Source organism: Diabrotica undecimpunctata, chromosome 3 (genome assembly GCF_040954645.1).
Source record: "Diabrotica undecimpunctata isolate CICGRU chromosome 3, icDiaUnde3, whole genome shotgun sequence".
NCBI lineage: Eukaryota > Metazoa > Arthropoda > Insecta > Coleoptera > Chrysomelidae > Diabrotica > Diabrotica undecimpunctata.
In genome coordinates this window covers 101,889,120-101,914,296 of record NC_092805.1, presented here as the reverse complement: position 1 = coordinate 101,914,296, position 25,177 = coordinate 101,889,120, and the positions used below count along the sequence as shown (strand labels likewise).

Genomic DNA, 25,177 nt, shown 5'->3' with positions numbered 1-25,177 from the left:
ACAATAAATAAACATCAAGCAGTTATGGAAAGCCAAACAATAGTCAACAGACGTAATATATACCTAGAACAAATTACTAAACATAGGCAAGAAAGTAGGCGAAATTACGATTTAGATGAAACTTGGTATGATAGTCACAATACAGTTAAGAAAGGATGGACAGATAGTTCAAACATGTACATATCAATAATGCCTGCAAATAAAGAATTAAAGCTAATTATTGTACATTGCGGAAGAAGTGAGGGATGGGTTTCAAATGATTTAAAATTATGTAGGAAGAAAATAGAGGATTTGACGTTGACTACCAAAAGAGTATGGAAGCTCTTCCATTGCTCTCTAGCGATATTCTGACAGTCGTATACTATATTTTGTGAATTTAGCAAACATTGCATGTTCGTTACACCAGTGGTACCAGAACATCATGGGAAAAGCCAAAGATATCTCATCAAGGAAAATAGCGGAAATAAAAACTTTATTATTGAACACTAATCACTCCAATAGAAAAATAGCATCAATATCTAAAATTTCAAGGGCAACTGTGGACCGTATAAAGAAAAAACTCGACTAAAATTTTGATTTGACCCCACGGCACAAACAAAAATGTGGCCACGGGATGAAAATAAACAATAAAAAAAAATAACAATACCACGAGATGAAAGAATAGTTCGAGATATTGTCTTGGCAAACAGAAAACAACCTCGAAGAATTTTAACGAAAATGATGCAGGAGTCTGGCATTAATATTTCACCAATGACAGCTCGTCGGCGAATAAAGGATCTGGGGTTTTCAACTTGTCGCCCGGCAAAAAAGCCGCTACTCATACCAGCCATGAAGAAAAAAGGCTTCAATCGGCTAAAGATCATAAATATTGGACCATTGATGATTGGAATCAGGTAAATAACTTTACTTAACATTGATTTTCTTTTATGTAGTTTTAAATTAATCAATTTGTCCACGATTCTAATTTAATAGCAGTTAATGTTTGCTTTTCGGACGAATCTACCGTGCATATCCTTATGGATATAGCTGAATTTGTGAGAAGATCTGGGGAAAAACACAAAATAGATTGTATTATAAGGACGGTAAAGCACCCCTGAGTATCATGATGTGGTCTATCATAAGCAGTCAAGGAACTGGTAGACTCTACATTGTCGAAGGAACAATGTGGCAGGACCAGTACTTGAGAGTACTGCAAACAAAAATGCTTCCCCAGGTCCAGGAGTGGTTCCCGAATAAGAGTTTCACGTTTATGCATAACTCAGCGCCTTCACAGAATTCCTTGCTAACAATTAGATAAAGGTGCTCGACTGGCCTGGAACCTCTTCATATCTGAATCCAATAGCTCCTTGGACTATAAATCCAACAGATCTTTGGAATCTCGTAAAGAAAGAAATGTTTAATGAAATTATAACTACAAAGCATCAATTTATCGAGCGCTTAATAGCAATATGGTACAGGAGTAGAACAAGTCAACAAAATTGTCAGATATGCATAGAAAGTATGCCAAGAAGGTGCCAGGCATTCATTGATGCAAAGGGTGACAATAGCAAGTATTAGTTTTAAGGCATAATTTTAAGTGTTTTCATGTAATTACTCGTTTCCGTTTTAACATTTGTAAACTTTATACGTTCTAAATCATAGTAAAATAAAATCAATCACGAAAATATGTTTTATAGCTCAATTACATACCATTAATAAAATTTAGTAAAAGCAAAAAGTAAAATTTCATCAGTTGGCTGTAATATTGTGATCATCCACTGTATAGGCGCTTAATATATACTTTATATAGAGCTTTTTCTTTAACGTAGATTGTTTCGTCTTCAATTTTGTTACCTCTCGAAGTACTGCGTAGTACGATCAACCAGAATTTGCAGCCCTTATCTGCTGTCCGCAAGGAGTATTGTATCGTCTGCATTGAGATTATTCACTAGTGTTTCGTCTCGATATGCCTTCATTGATGTCTTCTAGTGTCTCTTTAAACATTTCTTCTGAGCACATATAAAAAAGTATAGGGGATAGTACACATCGTTGTCGCACTCTTCTCCTTAGGTTTTTGTTGGTCTACTCGTATTATGGCTTTCTGATATCGGTATAAATTTGTAATAATTCCCACATCCTGATTATCTTCTGTGTTCTGTAATATGTTTTCAAACCTTCTGTGTTGTATTTTGTCGAAGGCTTTCTCAAAGTCAACTAGAGATATGAAGACTTCACAGTTGATATCTCACACCGTTCTATGAGTCAGTGGCGGCCGGTCAGGGTCGGCAGGGTCGGCAGTGCCGACCCACACCTTTATAGATATTATAGTTTTTTTAATATTTAATTTAATCAGTATTTCAATAATTAATTGTGGCAGGTAATCAGTTGATGTCATTTGTTTTTGAGAAATAAAAAAATATATGTGAGATAATAAAGACTAACTTTTATTCATGATTTTTAAAAGAATTCGACCAATTCGACCAGACTAAATTTTATTCATGGTTTTTAAAAGAATACGTCCAATCTGAGCGTTAAGTGATCCCTGCGTAGACACTTTTCAAATTGATGATCCGATATCGGAGACATCCATCCGCCAGTGAATTCTTAAAGAGGCACGTTTTGAGTGTTCGGCAAGCCGATCCTAACCTTGACGATTTACTTGTAAAAATCAACGGAATATTAGTTGATTAGCAACCAAATATACATTTCTTTCCATATGAACTTAATTACCAAGTACGGCAAATTTAAATTTGCCGATGCTTCATTGGGATTGGTGATTGGTCGCTAACTGTACATTGCCAGCGCGGGATGAAATGTTATTTCATATAAGAACGTAAGTAGTAAAGTGAAGTGATATTCAGTGCACGAACTAACCTTTCTTTCTGTGATTAATTTTTATTTTCTAAAGTAATACTGTGATACGTTACGTCTGCCGTAAATAGTTAAAGGTTAAAGGGTTTTTTGACATATTAGAAGTTTTTTTTTTTAAATAAAGTGTAAACAAATTCAGGTAAATTAACCTAAAAAATGCAAGCCATGAGAGAAACTGTAAGTATCGATAAGTCTGATATTGTAAATTATATTTTGCATAATGGGTTTTCATCTATTCCATACGAAGAACAAATTGTTATTAAAAATAAGGGGCGTCCTTTGCCTAAAATGTCCCGGCTTATAAATATTAGTGCGGGTAAGGGAAGTAATAGATCATTTTCAGATAATTGGTACAGCAAGTACTCATGGCTTACCGGGAGTGAAATAAAAAACAAACTTTTCTGTTGACCTTGCATTTTATTTTCGACAAATAGGGGCAAATATCAAAATCCGTGGTGTGAATCTGGTTACGATAATTTAAAGGAATTATTTAGGGCTTTACATAAACATAATATTTCGAAAGATCATACTTACAGCCAGATTAAATTAGATTTATTTGGAAAACAAAATATCTATGTTTCATTAGATAATGCCCAACGTGAAAATGCTATTAAACATAACGAATTTGTAAAAAATAATCACGCAGTTTTTCGTCGTTTAATTGATATTGTAATTGTTTTAAGTTGTCAGGAATTATCTTTTAGGGGACACGATGAATCGGTACATTCGTTAAATCAAGGTAATTATAGAGAACTAATAAAAATGTTTAAGAAATACGATTTGAAATTTTCTAATTTACTTTCTGACTCGAAGACATTTAGCGGTGTATCTAAAACAATCCAAAATGAATTAAAAGAATCAATTAGTTACATTTTGAGTAACTTTATTGAATCTAAGATTCAGGAAACCATTTGCTTTTCACTAGAAGTAGATGAAACTACCGACATATCATGTCATTCACAATTATCAATTGTTGTTCGATACGCGTTACGTGGTAATATCTATGAGAGGTTTGATATCAAAAATAAATTGGTAGGGCAAACTTATGACGGCGCTGCCGTGATGTCTGGTGAATTAAATAGTCTCCAGGCAAAAGTTAAAACTATTGCATCGCAAGCTTTATTTACTCACTGTCATGCGCATAGAATGAATTTAGTTTTGCAGGATACATGTAAAAAAATTAAAGAATGTCGTCTTTTTTTTGCCAGTTTAAGCGGATTTGCTTCATTTTCCTCAACCTCGCCTAAACGGATTGTCAGACGCGATGGAATTTTAAATCTCGGTTAGTTTTCACTGTAGCAGATTTTCGTGAACAGCTTTTGGAAGTTTTTGATGTTATTATTGAATGCGACGATTTTGAAAGTGATGATATCTCGATCCGTGAAGCAATCGGTTTGAAAACTTTATTAAATGATTACTCTTTTAACATACTTTTAAATATTTTTAAGAAAGTGTTTACCCAAACCGATTTGATATTCAATGTTGTTCAAAATCAGTTAACTGACATTATTCATTCCAAAAATAGAATAACAAGACTGGTGCAAAATCTCAGAGATTTTCGTAATGATAGTAATTTCCAGTATATACGCAGTGACGTTTTGGACTCGCTTGATATTTCCGAACCCCCCAAAAAAAGACAAAGGCATGACACAGAAACAGATCTCGAAAAACGAGTATATTTTGAAATTTTGGATACTATTATTATGCAAATAGATACTCGTTTTTCGAATTTTGAAGATTTGCAAATTTTTGACCTCTTTTAATTAAAAATTATCCATCATTCTTTAATAAAATAAAATTAGATAATAAATTCAAAGTTTTATATGCTGATCCAAATATTTTCGGAAGGTGGGATAAGTTACAAGATATGTATAATTTTATATACTGTAATTCATTACAACAAACTGTTACCGAAATTAATAAATAATTGTCATTAATTCTCTCATTACCACCAACGCCTGCCTCAACTGAACGAGATTTCTCTTTCCTCAAAAGAATCAAAACGTATTGTCGAAATACCATGAAACAAGAGAGAATGTCAAGCTTGTCTCAAATGTCAATAGAAAAAAAACTTTTAAAACCTCTCCAAAACTCTAATAAATTTTACAATGACGTTATAACCCATTTTGCTACTTCCAAACAATGTAGACTAGAGTTAATATATAAACATGTTTAAGTTCTAAATTTATAGGAAAAAAAAAGAAGACAACAAAAAATCTCCTATGATGATTGAAGTCTTTATTAGACGGTATACCTATCTGAGGAGACAAAAAATACCTTGCCGAACTTGTCTCTCAAGCCACGAGCCGCCACTGCTATGAGTGTTAGTACAGTAAATAATGCCTCTCAGGTGCCAATTCTTTTCTAAATCGCAGTTGGTTTCCTGTTTTTCTATCGTCTTGGTTTTTGTAGACATGTCCATGTTTCACTCGCAAGAAGACTTTTAAGACATAATTCATCAAGCCGATCGTTCTATACTCACACTCGCGTTCACATTTCATGCGTTAAGTTTTTTGGGTATTGGGATGAACTCAGATATTAGCCATTCTTTTGGAATTTCCCATTACAGTAAATTTCATTATTAATTCTAATTTAAACCGTTTTGGAGTAATATTAAAAAATTGTTTTATTTTGTAAATTTAACACCCCGTAACTTTTTTTGGGTACACTTTTTAATATAGTTAAGTTATGTTAAATCGACTTATTTTTATCTCTACAATTCGTAGTGTAATATATGGCCAATCTTTTTGTGACACTGTATAATACGTACTTCAAGTAAATAGTGCTGTTAAAGTCTTAACATATTCCTAATAATCCTTCATTATTCTGTTACAATTATTAAGAAAACACGAAAATATATTCTATTATTTTAGATGAATCTCAGCCTAAATTGTTTGTGTCGTTCAGACTCCCGCTAAAAACAGGTTGATTCTTTACACACTTCGATATTATGTTACCGGGGATTCTCCCCTTTTAATATAAAAAGTTTTTATTTTTTCGACCAAAACTGCCAACCGCCTCGCGAATTCGTTACAAAAAACAAGTTTTTTATCTACCTATAACTGGGTCAACAATATCTAGTCGTTTTTCGGAACTTGTAAAAGGCAATCAATTTTTAGTTTTATTGTTTTATGCAGTTTCTACGTAATGTATAAAAAAAGTGGTTTTTTAGAACCCACTGTTTGGGACATGTAAAGTTCGTTAAAAACGTTAAAGTTCCTTATAAAAGTTGAAAAATTGGCGGTCCCTTTTCCCTATAAAAGGTTGGATCAATGCGGCATTCAGAGACTTCGTTCTCGGTGCTCCTACCGGACAGTAGTTACTCAAGACTTCTCTCTCGTTTCTCACACACCAGACTCTCAAAATTGGTGTAAAAGTATATGCGCTCTACGTAAGACTTCGTATCCAGTCTTCGTGACGAACACTAGTTACTTTTTCAAGAGTTACTTCAAGACTCCCTCTCTCAGACTTCGTACTCGAAATCTATCATACACAAGTAGGATAGTTTTTACACGCCCTCTACGGAAACCTTACCGTCGTACACATAGCAGAAAAATAAATAGTTAGTGTTAGTTAAATCCCTTTGTAAACTAAATCTTTGTAAACTAGAGTGCAACGTAAAATAAAGTGCTAATAAATACAACAAAGCATTATTATTACCAATTCGACGTAGAAATTGTTTTCGACGAAGGATTATTTAATCCAAGTCCACCTACTTAGCCAGTTTCAACTTCTGGCCCGCTTCTTGTGTTGTATAAAGGAGACAATTCACAACAATTGCTTTACAAGTAAACAGCTAATCAGTAAAATAAGTCATGGAGAAGCAAACTAGAGATAGAAGGCTTTCTTTAGTTAATACTAAGTCTAAGGTCAGTAAATCTTTGGGTCAATTAATGACATAAAACAAGAATGTTCATATTTCATGTAAAATAAGTTGACTAACCATGGTAATATAATACTATGCAAACAAAAACAATACCAAAAAGAAATAATCTAAGAGTTTTTTTATGAAATTTGCTATTACTTGAGATAAATAAAATCCACACAAATGAAAGTATAATAATACAGTCATCGCTGCAGGTCCTAGAGGCATATGGTTTCTGGAATACAACTAGTGAGTTTCAACGAGTCATATGCCATATCTATCATCGTAGTACCCACGCCGCTCATGGAGACTTGATTTACCCGCAAATTTTAACTCTATTATTCAATTGGAATTTTAGACTACCAGGTTTAAAAAATGTGTGGCTGTCGGGAGGCTCGTGCCAACTACAATAATTATACTGATTCGCAATAAAATGAGCTCTTCCAGTCCACTGAGCTACAGAGCTAATAAATAGCAAGAATTATGGATAAAAATAGCAAATCTAGAAATCAGAATGGGAACGTGAAATATTTTAAAGAATTATATTAAAAAAACCAATAAAACATGTCTTAATACGCATATCTTACATTATTTATCTAGGGTATGTATATATTTCAATGACTAAAGACAAATATATTTACTTACTAGCTTGAATGTTTCGTATCCTTTCGTCAAAATATATCTTCGTTCATCGATGGCATATTTAACGCACTCTGTGTGGTCCTGATGATTTTCCAGAATGGCAGTGTCGATACCGCAACTCCTTAATTTTTTGCCAAGACCTTGTAGCATTGTATCACAGACGACTTTCATTTGTTCGGCAGGTACTTGGTCACTATGTGGAGACGGAGGCTGACTGAGTTCTTCTTTGGGTTTGGCGGCTTCCTTCTAATAAAAATAAAATACAATACAAACGAAAAATAAGAAAATATCCTAAACAACCAGTCAATTAATTAAATATAAATATATATATATATATATATATATATATATATATATATATATATATATATATATATATATATATATATATACAGTAAAACCTCCCTTAAACAAAACATTTTTAACCGAAACATCGTTTAACCGAAACGGCTGACAGTTTCAATAATTTCATCAATAAAAAGTAAATGTTGGTCGCAAAACGTAAACAATTCCGTTTGTTTCACTCACCAATTGATGTCTATGTGTGTTGGAAAATCACAAAAACCAAGAGCTCTAAAAGATATTTCCTCCGAAAAGGCATTTTAAGGTATAGAAGCCAAAAAAGTTCATGCATGTCGACCACTTTATTTTTAGAATGGTTTGAAAATGAAATCGTCTCAAGTGTAAAATCCTTTTTAAAATCAAAAAACCTTCTCATCAAAGCATTGTTGCTTGTTGACAATACGCTCTCACCCTCAAAATCTACAAAATGGTGACAATTGTCAGATTTTTGCCACCGAATGTCACAAGCTTAATCCAGCCGTTAGACCAGGGAGTCGTAGAGACAGTCAAGAGACATTATAGAGAAGCATTCTTAAGACATCTGTTATTACAGGAGACGAATTAATCCAAAAGTGTTCCCGAAATTCTCAAATCTTTAACAATAAAACATTTTTATTGGTGAGCTGAGTCGTGGGCCAAGATCAAATCTTCAACTTTGGAAAAATGCTGGAACAAACTTTTTGATAAGATTTTGATTGACGATCCCGAAGAAGAAAATGGTAAGAAAACGACAGAAGAAATTAAACCTTTCATTAAAGATTTGCCGGGACTGGACGAAATTAACTAAGAAGAGATACGTGACTGGTTAGCAGCTGATGACTCAGAACGTGAATTAATCGACCAGGATATCATTGATATGGTTCTTTATCAAGACAACCTGAGCATATCAGATGACGAAGATGACGACCCAAGAGGCAACAGGCAGCACAAGACCGTCGACGAAATTTTCAATGCTTAAGAGGAAAGAATTTTATACAGTAGGCCTAATTAGTTAGGGACACGACTAGATTCTTAATTTTTGTTGTCATTACATAAAGTTTTGTCCTTTTCGGATTGCTTTACGTTTCGTCGAACAATGGAATGAGGCAAACTCATGACGTTCTGCAAATTAACGATGGAGGGAGAGAGAAACATCGTTGTCAAACGAAAACGCAAAAAAAATAGCAGATTTCTTTAAAAAAGCATGTTAAACTTGTTCATTTTCCTTAATTTTATTACTTTATTCTGTATTTACTTATTAGAAAACATTACGAAATCACCTCATAGTATTTTTTAATACCAATACTTTGATCAAGAATATTATAAAAAACAATGTTATTTTTAACCGAAATTCTTGTTATCCGAAACGCCCCCCCCCCCCCAATTATTTCGGTTAACGGAGGTTTTACTGTATATATATATATATATATATATATATATATATATATATATATATATATATATATATATATATATATATATATATAAACTAAAGTTTTATTTTGAGTCATTATTAGGGCAGGATAAGTAAAACTCTTTGTTCTTTTATCAAGCTTTGGCAAAATTTATTTGCTTCTTCAGGATATGCTAAAATATGGTTACAATTATTTTATCAGTAAACACAACGAAATTAGAATTAAAAACATTGTATAAAACTAACACAAAAACTTACAACATGAGGTTAATCCATTAAATTTTGAAATCCACCAAACATTAAACCTAAGTATATATATATATATATATATATATATATATATATATATATATACATATATATATATACATATATATATATATATATATATATATATATATAAATTACAATATTTTAAGTTTATTTAATTTTTAAAATTTTTAAATTTAAAACGACTGGGGGTATGTCTGGTTTTAAACCACACATTTTTCCATGGTACAGATTACCGGAAATAGTACACGATGTCGTGAAGATGTCAAAAAACAGTGCTAAAGGTAAAAAGTGGGACAATAAATGTAAACAAATAGATCAGAACATAGGCTATAGCAATAGAACTTTTCAACACAGTGAAAGTTAGAAAAACATCATATTTAGGCCACATACTGAGAAATAAAAAGTATCACTATACTAATTAATATTGAAAGGAAAAATCGAGTGATAGAGAGACCTAGGAAGGAAAAGACTATCGTGGCAAATAAACAGCTGAAGACAGAGAGTAGTTTGAAATTGTAGCAGCCAACCTCCATTGAGGAGAGGGCACTGTAAGAAGAAGAAGTCTAAAATAGGTCTAAAATAGCCATCGATAAACAAATATTTAGAGGTAATCGGATAGAGGATTTTTTTAAGTTTAAACCAGATATTTTTATAAAAGTAATCAAAATACCTTTTTTACAGTTTTCTTGTTTATTTTCTTCGTACTTTTTGGATTCGTCATGAGTTGGTAACACGTTTCCTCGAAGGGAAACCCCACTTCTTCACAGCTCTTACGTAGAACGTCGTAACATTGTATCAAACAATAAGCATCCAAGGCTGCATATGTTATTTGACTGTCCCGTAAAGGCCTTTTCTCCCAATTAGAAAATTGGTCGGACTTATCTAGAGGAGAACCCAAACAGCAATGGACTAAGGTGCTTAGGCTAGGGCCCCCTTTTTGTACTAAAACATATTTTTTATGCAATTTTAGATCATTTGATATTTTTGTGACATGTACGTTACTCATTAATGATTACAATTATTATTGTAATAACTACTGAGTAAATTTGTAACCTGGTATGGTTAGACAATGTCATAATAATCTGATGAATTTTAGAATATTTTGTAAAGCGTACGTTGATGACAGTTGAAAATAAAAAAAAACGAAACTGTACATAAATAGACAAAGTTTTCAATAGAATTTTACGAAAAAGATACTAATATCCAGCATCTTATAAAAGCAACATAGGTTAATGAAACGACGAATATCATAGAAACATGAAATATGAAAAATTAAATAAAATATTTCAGTAAAGTGTTGATTACTGCTAAGTATTAAATTTCTGCTATTCACACAAACTTACGCCCGCCACTTTTTCATTGCCTCTATTTTCGTGGCATTCTTCCTTTTAGTAGTTAACTTATTACAGGTATCCAGATAAATGACTTCGTAAGTATTTCCAATATGGCTCAATTTTTCTCTATGTTCTGTCATTCTGGCCCATTCGGACACCTATGTCGTTCGCGTTTATTGAGGGATATCTGCTTCTACCTCTTTTACCTTCAAACCTCCCTTGTAGGCTAAGTTTCTCGACACCATTCCATCCAAAAGCATCCCCAAAATAGCTTATAATTTGTTATATTACTTGCGTTTTTAGTATTTTTTAATGTTTAGTTGTATTAACTCTGTTCTTAGGGTCACCCAGGGGAATTATAAGCATGCGTCTCCAACAGAACTTCTTGAACACATATATAAGCATTGTATCTTTCTCCTTGAGAGTCCAGCAATCAGAGACGACAGGAAAACTGGAAAAACCAAGTTACTTATGAATCTTATTTTGGTGTCGACGGATATTTCATGGAATTTTATCATGAGCCTTGTTTTTCTCTAATTGTTTTAAGACCCACTGTTGTCATGATTATTTCGATCTTTTCTAATAGTAAAATTAATCAATGCCCCTAAAAGAGTTCTTTAAAATTCCTTGCGACGACACTGTACCTTAATTAGCGTTTTTTTATATAAATTGGGAGTCATATAATAAAATTTTGAAAAGAATTTTATATCAATTTTAAACTTTAATAAAAATATAAAACGTTTACCTTCAAATGGTAGTTTTACTTCTGGATATTTTTCCAAATGTTTCCAGAATGAACACAGATCCAATACTCCTACTTGTTTTGTAGAAAAATTAAGATTAGGCAGTGCTTGCCTTATCATATGAATATCACCAGTTAAACTAAAACCTAAGAAACAAAATATTATTAATGAAATAGTAACAAGAATTACAAAAATTTGAATTAGTAAAATGTTTCCGCGGTTAGTACAATTAAATCTAAAACTAAGAATATTATTATAGAACCTAGACAGCCTGGTGAGTTTATTATTTTTTTTTTTTAATAATATTGATCTTAGTTTTAGGTTTATTATATATACATATATATATATATATATATATATATATATATATATATATATATATATATATATATACATATATACATATATACATATATACAAAAAGGGAGAGAGTGGGAGAAAGAGAGTAGAGTGTCGATTATCCGGAATTGCCGCGGCGGCAAGTAATGAAAACAAATACCGCTATCGGCGACCTGATTCCTAGCCCGTCGCTAATAAATAAAACCTTAATGTCTTTATAGTTTATTTTTTATTATCAGAATCTCAAGAATTGATATAATATATTAGCGGCCTCATGGAGCAGCTTGAAAGAAAGCTACCTACAGAAAACAGAACAAACTGAAGTAAAAATTGTATTGTATCGCTCTACTCTATCCATTTATAGAAATGTATTCACGACCCAAGGGTAGTAGAAGCAACGCTGTGCCCTATTTATGTTGATTTACTTGCTGTTTTAATATGGAAACACAAAATACTTCTTTTCTCTTATCTTCTTTTTCGGCCCATGTTAGTCCACTGCTGGACATATGCCTTTTCCATTTGTTTGTATTAATATCTAAGCTGTTTTTTCTCTTGGTCGGGTATGTTTAGCAACATACCGGACCCAGTGCTGCTTCAGCCTCGCAGATTCCTATACAAGTATTAAAATGTTGAAAAAGTATTACATTTTAAAGTGGTACTTTGGAGGGAGGAAATTCTTTTCAAGAAAATATAAACTGATGTATAATATAATATCAACTAACTTTCGGTTTCAATATGACGGTTACACCTTGCTTATTGTACAGATACTGTCAAATTACTTCTAATAGACTAACAGACCTTTGTGTGACGTTTAAGTAGTACGTGAGGTGCATTAAAAGCAATCTCCCCAAGATTTTGCACCACTTCTTGATTTTTATTTCCGGGGATGTTAAAATAACGTAATGAATTGAAACAAGTTACCAACTTTGTATAATTAAAGGACATAGTTTGTACCATAAACATTAAACTCAACAAAATTTATATTACATATTAGAATATTCCTTTGAAACACAACATAAAGGCATCTTAAGAAACACTAGAGAGGAAAAGTAAGACAATAAACGAGATTGGTAGATTACCTCAAAAAATTCACAGGCCCGAAGTGGTTGAATATAAAAAGGAACTGAGAAGAGTGAAAAAAATTAAGAGAGACTTATGTATAATATTAAGTTAATGAAGCAGATACTAGATAGATAGAACAAACAATTAAACTAATCTGGTTAAAATTGTTAACACTAAATTTTTCAATAATGACCCCATCATCTCTAATTTGGTATTTTACAAGGCCAATATTCCCTGTTATTGTTCCCTGTCTTAAATGGAAAATTCCAGAGCAGAAGAAGTAAGTTATATAAAAAAAACAAAGGCAATCCGGCTCGAAGGACCAATGTACAAATTCAGTGCCCTCTGTTCGTTATTCCCGATCGGCGATGGAAAAATAATACGTTATATGTGGAAAAAATTACTTTTTTGGCATACTATTCTTAATATTTTTAAACCGCCAAATGTAGACTTGTACAAAATATATGCCCCATCCTCAGAATTATAGTCGGAGCATATCTGCAAAGTATCTATGGATCGAGGAAATTTAGCATTTAGGAAATTTATGAATCAAGGAAAAACACGTCTGAAAAACAAGGAATATTAGACGGTAAACGGATGATATGATTAAAGATTGGAAAAGATGTGTAAAACAAGCAATATAAATTGTGAAATACTAACGAAATACAACCTGCTGAAAGTCATAATTCTCCCGTGGTTAGTGGAAGCTAGCTTTATTCGCTCGTTCCCAGTCTCAAGGAATCTATTTGCAATAAATTACAGCAATTTACACTATGTTGAAGAGACAATCAAGATAAATCCGGATATACACGGGAAAGGGAAAAAGAAATTAACTTGCAGGGAATTCCCTGTCCCGATGCAGGGAATCAAATTCCTTGCATCTAGGCTCATCTCGCTCCCGAAAACCCACATAACCAAACTTAACTGATTTTCATTACACCACCCCGCTTGACACTCCATGACACAAGTAACATTATGTAACGAGATTAGATTTGAACTAGATAATTGCTGCGAATCGTAACTTCATTATATATATATATATATATATATATATATATATATATATATATATATATATATATATATATATATATATACGTCTTCATAACAAGGCGAGATCCGATTAAATCGAGGACAACCCGAGATCCACCAATAGGAAATTAATTATTTGAGTATATTGTTCATAACTATATTTATAATTAACATATTAATCATGGCACACTTAGAGGGGAAAATATTTTTAAACTTAAATTTTTCTGATAAATTAAAAGCGAAACGAGATCCGTAGCTGAAAAGGGAAGGGGAAGACTTATATACAAAATTTTAGATATTTTCCGATCAACGCGAGATCCCACACTGTTGCCAGCTCTAAAGGGTATTAGTCGAGCGAGCAGAGCTCGTCTTGTATTGCATATTTCCTACTCAAGGAGTAAAGTAATTTGCGGTTATGGTGTTTTATATTTTATAAATGTCTCGAGGGCAGCGGTTAGTTGAATTAGTGAAACAAAATTCAAAGATAACAAAAGGTAAGTAATGATTATAATTTTTCTGTATTTAATCAAATAATTCAACATAAACTTTATAAACCGAATAACTGAAATGCTCTGTTTTATTGAATTTGTTGAATTCTATTCTCAAAGCTATTTTTGTTTATTATTAATGTACAAAATTAAAAAGGGGAAATTATTTAAAATTAACAGTTTATCTGTATAAGAAAAGCTATCATTGTAACATTCTAATCGTGTTTTTACTGACAAAAATTTATTATTTACTTATTTGTCAATAAATTTGTTCTGTCTTAAATTAACTATGCTGTGGCTTTTTAAATGTTGTAATTTCTTAGATATTGGTCAGTAAGAATTTCTCACTGTGATTTGTTTTAAATAATTCCCTTGACTTTAGTAGACTGATTTATTTTCTTTTTTTTAATAGGTCAGCACTTCGAAGGGCAAAAGTGTAGAATGTAGTCTGCGGAAAGGAAGGGTGTGGAACAAGAGAGACCGCTGCCTATACTGCAGTTTGAACGTAACAAATTTTTCGAGGCATATTTTTAGAACACATCCTAAAGAGGAGAGTGTTTTAAAAATAACCATGTTACAAAAAAAAGATATTGCTAGAAAGCATATGTTAGATCTCCTAAGAAAGCAAGGGAATTTTTCATATTTGCATGCAGCCGATACCATTAGACCTGTCCAGAGACCTTCGTCTTTTTCAAATTCTAATACTGTATCAGCAGATTACTTACCCTGTATATACTGCAAAGGTTTATATAAACAAAAATCCCTGAAGCGACATGCAAAAAAATGTTATTACAATAAGGAAAACAAAGCAGGAATTAAATATGCAAGTGAAAGCCAAACCATGCTTTCATTCACAGAATCTCGAAAGAGATTTTTGGATAAATTAAGATTGAAATCTGAAATTTTTAATTCGATGCAGGCTGATCAAATTTCATTAAATAAAAGGGAGATGTAATAATATGCCAATATGCGGAAGATTACGTAAGAAAGCATAAAAGGACCCATATAAGAAGTGCTGTTTCAAATAAAATTCGTGGATTAGGCAGATTGTTAATTCCTCTACAAGATTTGTATGGCATTAATACTATGATAGAAGCACTTAAAGCTGAACTACGCCCAACTGGTTTGATAGACGGACAAATGCGAACGGCAGACGACTCTGTGCTTATGTCGAAAACAAAAACAACACCACTGTAGCGGGTCCAATGGACCCAACATGCTTCCATGGAGAACTTCCCTCGCACATAGACTTAGCAATTCTACACAATATAGGGCAACAATACTAAATAAAATCAATAAATGAAGGCGATTCCACACATAACGTAATCGTCATGACCCTAGGTGCAGTGGAACTAAATTCACTGCAGCCCCATCAAATAAAGAAAACAAACTGGCCTAACTTCAGAAGAGTATTGAGCGAAACCATCGGGGCAATCCCAACAATTAACAACATAGAAGAACTCGAAGAAAGTATAACAAGATTAGAACAAACAATAATAAATGCCATCGATGCCAGCTCAAAAACGAAAACAAAGACAACACAAAAAGGAAGATTCCAAGAAATATCAAATGAGCTAAAAGATCTCATTAAAGAAAAGAATAGGAAAAGAAGAAGAGCACAAAGAACAAGAAATCAAGAAGACAAAAGAATTGCTAATGAACTAGACAGAGAAGTCAAAAGAAGGCTAAACGAACACAGAAGTGAATATTGGGACAAATATATCCAAGAATTAAATCCGAATAAATCTGCATTCTGGAAAGTATCAAAAATACTCAGAAAGGATAAAAAACCCATACCGCCCCTACACGGAGAAAATGGAATGGTATATACCGAACAAGAAAAAGTTGAAGTAATGCGAAATACACTCGAATCCAATAATATGAAAAACTTTCACCCGGCAGAAGACCTAGACTTCACGGAGGAAGTAGAAAGAAACGCCAGACGCTTAAGAAGAAGAAAAGGCATAATAGGCCTAGAACACACAAGTCCAGAAGAAATTAAAGAACTAATCAAAGTACTAAATCCAAAGAAAGCAGCCGGGCCAGATAAAATCACAAACAGGGCAATTAAAAATGTACCAAACAAAATCATAGTGTATATCACGAATATAGTTAACGGTATACTAAGACTAAGATACTTTCCAGACAGATGGAAAGAAGTAGAAGTTATAATGATAGAAAAACCGGGGAAAAACGAGAGCTTTCCACAGAATTATCGATTAATAAGTCTCCTATCATCAATAAGTAAGATAGCTGAAAGAACAATCCTAAAGAGACCACAAACAGAGTCAAAAACAATTGGAACGATCCCAGAATCACAGTTCGGTTTTAGATCCAGACACTCCTGCGAACTACAAGTACTTAGACTAACCGAATTTATCACTAAGGGATACAACGAGAAAATGTACACTGCGGCAGCCTTCCTAGACGTCAGTAAGGCCTTTGACAGAGTCTGGCATAAAGGCCTGCTTTATAAGATGAGTCAATATGGATATAGTGAGGCAATGACATGTCTCCTTGCATCATACCTGACGAACTGGAGATTCAGAGTTTGGATAGCGCCTGCCCTGTCCGAGGTCGGAACTCTGGAGGCAGGTGTGCCACAGGGAGCGGTGTTATCTCCGTACCTATATACCATATATACAGCAGACACACCCAGTGATCACAAAACACTGCTCAGCCTATACGCAGATGATACGGCAATTGCAACAAGCAATAGAAACGTAAATTTCGCAACAAGAGACTTACAACGCTCTCTAAATCGATTACATGCATGGTGTATAAAGTGGAAAATAGCACTCAACCCGGAAAAAACACAGGCCGTCATGTTTAGAAAAAGAAGACAAATACCAAACATGGAACTAAGTCTAGCTAATGAAAACGTAGAATGGAGCAATCAAGCTTAATACCTAGGAGTGACCCTTGATCACAAGCTCACATTTACTGAACACGTGAACCAAGTAGTTTATAAAGCAAAACTAACAAAGATACAACTTGCCTCATTAATAGGCAGGAAAAGCAAGCTAAATTTCTTCACAAAAATAAGGGTAGCAAATAGCATAATCCTTCCAACGTTAACTTACTCATCAGCAGCGTGGGGACATACCTGTAAATCAAACAGGAAGAAACTACAAGTAGCACAAAACCAGCTAATTAGAGAAGCACTAAACGTACCGAGATATGTACCACTAAGGTACCTATACAGAGATACAAAGCAGAAAAGAATCCTTCATACAATGAACGAAAAGGCATACGAGATCTTCAACGAAATAAGAAACCACCCCAACAGAAAGCTGAGAGAGCTAACGGATTATGATGCAAATATCAGGACGACACATAGACGACCTAAACAACAGATAGCTGGATATGTCCCAATAGCATAAAGACATATGAGGATTGAAATAGGCACAGAGTAGTCAAAGGCAACGCGGGTTAGGAGTAGAAAAAAAAAGGTAAGAACTGGGGTCTTGGCATTTTAGAGTTCCGGACACCAGGCCTTGCTCACCAAAAAAATATCTTAGTTTTAGTCTTAGTATTAGTATAAAAATCGGGAAAATACCTTCTAACACCGCGAATAAATTATAGTGGCAAGGAATAGTTTAGTACCTATTCATAGTTTTCCGGGTCTTCAACCCACAATCTGCGCGATACTGACCCTGTCGCACACACATATGCACCAAGCGAGAGTACAAAGAGAACCATAAGTTCTCTTCGTACAGCCAAAATTTTGGCTTAGGCCCTTAAGGCAGGTCTATTTGGGAGACCAGCACCGCGATTTTCTGAGCATCGAGGCCATGTGCGACAAGCATGGGCTCGGTGGCCAGACCAGTCGGGTGCCCAGCTGGCGAGGAGAACAAATTAAATTTTGCCAAATCCGCAGCTGAGTGACCGAACACACACTTTCCCTGTGCGGAGGGACACCAACTTAGGTTGGTGCCTCTCCGTGCAGGGCACACACTTTTTTAGGGACAACAGTCCAAAGTAATGCTAACACCAAAGTAAACTCAGTAACGTAATTAGGGAGAAAAGCTTTCTAGCTACCCATTGATTTTAGGTGGCCTAACCACAACCATGTAGATACGGAGGGTGTTGTTTATTACCCAAATCGCCCGACGTAAAGTTCATAAGCCTTCACTGCATATGTCAGACGTAGTGAAGGGGTGGAGGAAAAACCTGGGGGTCAGATAGGTACCGAACCAGAATGATTGATTCTTCTGGAGCGAGACCGGTTTGATCTTCGGACATGTGGATCCCACTGACTAGCAGTGGTATACACATGTCACTAGGGGTTGGGTTGAACGCCTCGCGTGTGTGTGTGTATTTGACGTACAGTGTCCAAGTTTAGCAGAAATGAACTACATATATTGAAAAATATTTCCTTGGAATCTCAATATAGTACGTGAACAGCATAGTTGGTCCCTTAATTATAAATTATATGCAAAATAGATTTGTGTTAATAACTTTCAATCAAATTGAAAGCGGTTGGGTTTATTTTATAGGTCTTTTAAAAGCGATTAAAATAAATTTTTAACATTTTTTGTAAAACGAACAATGGAGAAGATATATAAGAAAAATTGTAAAAAAATAATACTACAAATAAACAATATTCCGATACGACGTCTAGTTCTCGAGATATTTGACAACCGCCTTTCTGGACAGAGCTCTTTAATAATGTAAATATTATAATTCAAACCAGAAATAAGAAGAGGGGGAGGGAGAGAGCTGACTGTAAAATTCATTTGCGATGTTGCCAAGTTTACCGGATCTCGGGTTGTCTACAAAATGTATATTTGGCATATACACAACGGATCACTCGCCCTGACCTCTACAGCGAATTTCGTGGAACTACTGCAATATAAAATTCGCCAAAAGGGGTGCAAAATGAGGTCCAGACAAAAATCGATTTCCTTGTACCCCCATCATTGTTACATCGAGATATCACTATATACACGTGAATACAAGGTGAGATCCAAAATCGGATCTCGCCTTGCAAAATGGATCTCATCTTGTATAGCTTATGATACAAACGGATCTCGAATTGATATCAAGACATATATATATATATATATATATATATATATATATATATATATATATATATATATATATATATATATATATATATACACAGATATGTCAGTAGTTTTCGGAGATTCCTAATTTCAGAATTTCAGATGCTAATATGTTCAATTACAATTACTCAACTTAATGTAATTTCACATTAGCTAATACTTACTTTCTTGAATAGATATTTTAAAATTAAATTATATCAAACATATTGCAATACGCTAAAGAAGGTTTTTGTTGCATAACATTAAATTTCATATAGGAGGCATTATATTGCATAAATAAAAAGAAACACACATGTTTGTTGTGGAATCCATGTGAAATGGAATCGTTAACGCGTTAGTCATCGCTGTATGAAATTTTGATTAATTATAGTTATTTCGAACTACTAATAAATTAGTTTTTCTCCACACTGCTACAATCGAATGCGTATTGTTTTTCCATCATCGATCAAGAAAAACGGACAAACGGCACTGAATTTATAGACTAATCGTACACGATTACTGCATATTTACAATTTACTAGCTACGAGTTAAGATCTTTAAGAATATCAATATTGTATTTTTAGGTGAAATATATGAATTTTCAGTTCACGCCTGGGCTACCAAAATACTGAGATGGCATGGTTTGAAAAGAAAAAGAGGAGCTACACAACTCAGTTTTTACTACTAAAGAAATATTAATAGTATGAATAATAAAGTATGTACATTGTTCAATCAATGCGGTATTTATTAAATTACATAGTTATTTGATTATCCGAATTTTACGTTTTAATACCTTCGATAGTTTCCAACTAGTTCGGTGGATAATCGACGATCTACTTTAATTAAATGTGAGTATAGAAATATATTCAAAAACTAAACTTATAATAATTAAAGATCCACTTACCTACTTTCAATATATCACAATTGTTAAAAATGAACTTTCCAAGTTCTTGCCACAAATGTGGACATTTGTTGCCAATATTGATAATATCTAATATGAACACATTTTTCCTGGTAGCAATTTGCATCAAAGCCAACTCGTTTAGCTGACCACCAAAACTAGGTTTCCACTCACAGTCGATGCCAATTATATCTACCTCCTGAAACAAAACACTTGAAATCAAATTCTTATAAAATAAACCGATACAACGAAGTATATTGAAGTAACCGATCCAATTCCAACGTAACGAAAACCTTTGAAGAACGTCTAACCTGCGGAATAGCAGCAATCCGTCTGTAGATCTGATGTAATTTAACGATGTCGAACGTCTACAAATATCAAAAATGTCAAGACTACATCCCTTGTATCCGGATTTATCTATAACTTTGGTGACCCAAAATAACATATGAACCCCAAATTCAATAAGATTCTTGTGTTGGAAAAGAGAAGCCTGTATACCAAGTTAAAGTGTTTCCATATTAAATAAAAATATTTTGCTAAAATAAATAAGCCACTATGTTTTTGTTATGAATAGCGTCAATAAATCATCAAGGTCCGTATAAAAACAAGCAAAATATTTAATTTTATAAAACTAAATTAACCATTATTGAGATAAGTCAAAATATTGTTGTGTCACCCCTGATTGCGGTCCTGCGCTTTATCGAGTCCAACATTATCTTTCACCGCCGAACCGTCAAATGTTCTACTCGACGTTTCTATTGATGCGGACTTGTTCTAGTCGCCTGTAATGTTCTGGAATTTTATTATCGCGAGGATTCGGCCTCCGTCTCTTTGCTACCTATTTCAAGAACATTAGTTCTTATTATATAAGCTCCCTAGGCGGCTTTTGATAATTAGTAAATTGTAAGCGATAATTATTCATGTAATTAGAATTTATGATATTTGTAATTTAGTGAGAATTTTGGAGTAAAAATAAAGTTAGTTACACCACGTTGGCTTCATTTAATCTCTGAACCCGAAGAAAAACTAACAATATTCTAGTAAACACAAGCATATAGTCCACCTTGTTATATAATAATAAAAAAGAAACTTAATAAGCAATGTATATCTTAAGAAATTAGCAACAAACAACAAGGTAACATTGATGTGGTGCCTGGTCAAAAAGATTGGCGAAAATGAGGAAATTGACAAGCTGCCAAAACAATGAGCAACCTTTGTTTCTTAACTACACCGCAAAGCCTTTAGAAGTTTGCCATCATACGAATTCTCATAATAATTAAATACCATATGAACGTTTGTTTCTTTGATTCTGTATTTTTCCATCAGCTTTCTTATCGTGAAAACTGCATCGTTATGATCATCATCGTCATCACATGGCGCTACAGTCCTTGTGAGCCTTGATCTGCCTCAAAATATCCTTAGCTGTTGAGTGCCTGTCTGCTCCACCTCCTCAATCCAATCTATGTCAAATCTTTCACCATATCGTCCAGATTTTTGAGCTTAGTTCGTCCCCTTGTTATTCTTCCGACCCACACAATCTATACTACACTTCTGAGTGGTATTTTACATAAAAAGCTGGCCAAAAAGGGAAATTTCAAAAACTAGCATTTCGGGTCAATTCTTGTCCCGAAACTAGATAGTTATATTTGACTTCATGCGGAACCACCCCTACCTTAAATAGCCTTTACAAACAAATTTTACAGCAACCATTTCGTATCACATTTTGGCTGCGTTTGGTTGTGAGATTTTACTACACTTTTTTGTACGATTTGGTATTTCTTATTTTTATATTTCAAGTGATTTTTGTGAAAGACGCAATTATGGATATGTACGCAATCTAGGAAGGAAATTACACAATATTTAACCATTTTTTTAAATCTTACCCTTCCAGAACTTCAATCCTAATTAATCTAATTTTTTGTATAATTTTCAATATAAATGAATGTTTTTAGTTACTCTGTACTCATCGATACTGAATAAGAGTTATTTCATAATAAAGACTGGAACCTCTACTTTCATAAACAGTTTTCAAAGTTTTCACAAAATAAAACAAAAACAAAAATACTTTGGGTAGTACAACCTTATTTATGAATTTATTATTTAATACTAATATAAAATATTAAATACTTCTTCGTAACAGTACAACCTATTTTTTATTTTACCACTTACTGTTTACAACTTGGTTACTGATAAAACGAATATCAAATATAAATACCTGAGAAGCCATGTCTAAAAAATTTTCGAATCTTAATGGATCATCTATTAAACATATTGAACTCATTGGCAATGGCATTTTATGATACTCTATTTGTTCAGACGGCTGTTGGATTTCATCCTCATCCCAGATGATATCCTGCGGTACTATTTTCTGTTGTACCCTAAAAAATATAAATACATATAAATATGCAGTTAGATGCAGGTCCAAAATTCAATTTTATATTTATTCTAACAATGATCTCAGTAATATAATTCCATAAATAATTTAAAAAATTAATGACACCTATGTAGTCCAATCGTCAGAGATTTCACCTAAAATAAAAATAAAGAAAGGGGTATTCGCCAGTTGTATTCTACCAGTTGCGACCAGAGAGAAGAGAACATTATACGAAATGAGGGCGTGCGAAGCAGGACGAAGGTGGAAGATATAATTGGAACAATTGGGCAATTGAAAGGGAGCTGGGTAGGACATGTGGCACGACAAGACAACATAAAATGGACGAGAAACATTGTACATTGGAGAGAATGCAAACACAATCGTAGTAGAGGAAGGTCCCAAAAACGGTGGCTAGGCGACATCAAACCAAAGTGGGGAGAAAATGGCACCAAACAGTACATAACAGAAAATAGTGGAGAATGGAGATGGGAAGACTTTTGTCCCGGAATGGATGCAAACAGACTGAAGAATATTCCTTCTATTTTTGTTGTATTCATGTGTTATCTACTTTGCAATGCCCAGTAATTTTTTCACCTGTTTTCCTATCACACAAAGTTTTGCCGGTTATTCTTCTTTGAATTTTCATCTCTGTTTTTTTTTTTTCATTTTTCGTTTTATTTTACTTAAATGAGACATTTTTTGTGCAGTGTACGTCATAATAGGGCGTAATGTTGTCTTGTACACTTTTCAATTCGGTTCAACTATCTTCTTCTACTTCTTCACGTGTTATATTAGAATTATTCAATGTTGGTGATCACCACTGCGAAGGCTTCTCGATCTTCTGCCACATTGAATAATTGTCCTACATTTGATATCTGAGTTCATTGATGCATGTTTTTTAAACAAGAAACCTGTTTTTTTCCTTCACCTCTACGGCTTTCTATTTTGCCTTTAACTATGTATACAGTTAAGGTAATCTGAAAACGAACTTGTTTCTAACACCCATTAGATTGAATTCTAGTTTTGTCAAAGTGACATTCAGTTTTGATAACGTAAACGTCAAATATACGTTTATTTTTTCATTATTAATAATTCTGGTTTTGTTCGCAAAAAAAACACAATAAAGAAATTTTATTTCAAGTTAGGAAAATGGTAACCTTCACAACTGAACTTAAAATTCAAATTATTAAATGGCATTATTCTGGAAGTAGTGCCAATGATATAATCGGAAGTATTTCGTTTTCATACGAAGGCCCTGTACCAAGAAAATCTACAATGCACAACAGTATTTTTAAATTTGAAAAAACTGGTTGTGTCAAGAATTGTAGAAAATGCACGGATAGTGATGAAAATAAAAATCAACCAGCTCGTGCAATTAATGAAGAACGGGAACAGCTTGAAACTGCCGTATGTAGTCTAGCTGATTTCAATTTTCGTTGTAACACCACCCTAATTTCAAGAGAAACTGGTATTAGTGCTAGAACTGTACGAAATATTTTAAAAAGAAACAAGTACCATTGCTACTAAAGGGAAACGATGGGGATGAGGGCAAACCCTCGTGACGACCTGTCTTTTTTGTTACAGGATTTGTTGGGTAGCTGATTCGTTTATTGTGTCTCTTGTGGGGGTGAAAATTATACACAACACCTTTTTATTATCGGTTTATTGTACTTCCACAATCTTTTATGGTAACATTTTACAACTTAAACACTAAACTAAAACTAACTTATATGCTCTTGTGTGGCACGGTTGAAAGAGAGAAAGAGAGAGATACGAGGAGAGAGAACAACTTCTTTTGCGACTTGTCAATTTGAAAGACTTAATGCGACTGACTTTATATGCTGCTAGAGGTGGCAAAGTGACGAGAGTTGTGCGGGCTGAAGTGGTGTCAAATACGCTGACTATCGTCTGGTCTTTTTTTACCAATATATATTTGATATTCACACTACAGAGGCGACGTTAGGTTAAATTTGAGTAGTGAAAAATTAGTTGGTTTTCCAACAGTTACAAACTGCAAAAAACTCAGGAAATTTTCCATGCTGATTATGAACGTTTACAGATGAGCCTTTTTCTTTAACTGATCATCACAATCCATCTGTTACCGTAGGCTCTGCAGAAAATAGGTACATAAGTGTTCCTTACAAAACACAATACCGTCAAAAATTAACGCCTGGGCTGGTATTTTAGCTGAGAACGTAATTGGCTCTTTTTTCATTATGGGCACTTTGTGTCGTCGTAAATAACTTGATCTCCTGAGAAATCACATAATTCCAGCAGTTCGAGCATTACCTATTAATATGGATGAAATTTGATTGCAGCAAGACCGCTTTCCAGCTCACAATGCACGGGAAGATTTAGATTTTTTAAACATTACGTTTCCAGATAGTTATTAGTACAAAAGGTATCATAAAAATGCCACCTCGCTCTCCTGATCTTGCACCTTTGGAGTTTTTCGGATGGGGTTATGTGAAGAAAAAATTTGCCGACA

The 25,177-nt window shown here is 33.6% G+C and overlaps 1 protein-coding gene across 3 annotated transcripts in view; it reads right to left on the bottom strand.

Moving 5' to 3' along the window:
* The window catches only part of Nbr (exonuclease mut-7 homolog), a 63,959-nt gene that overhangs the window by 11,448 nt on the left and 27,334 nt on the right, over positions 1-25,177 (bottom strand). For 2 of the 3 annotated variants that reach the window (XM_072526426.1, XM_072526427.1), the window contains exons 7-11: positions 22,531-22,693; positions 20,319-20,514; positions 11,445-11,588; positions 10,036-10,307; positions 7,361-7,603 (exon numbers count right to left, since the gene is read on the bottom strand). In XM_072526426.1, coding sequence (XP_072382527.1) covers positions 7,361-7,603; positions 10,036-10,307; positions 11,445-11,588; positions 20,319-20,514; positions 22,531-22,693 — 1,018 coding nt within the window. The remainder of the gene's footprint in view (positions 1-7,360; positions 7,604-10,035; positions 10,308-11,444; positions 11,589-20,318; positions 20,515-22,530; positions 22,694-25,177) is intronic. The other variant, XM_072526428.1, reaches the window with a different exon arrangement.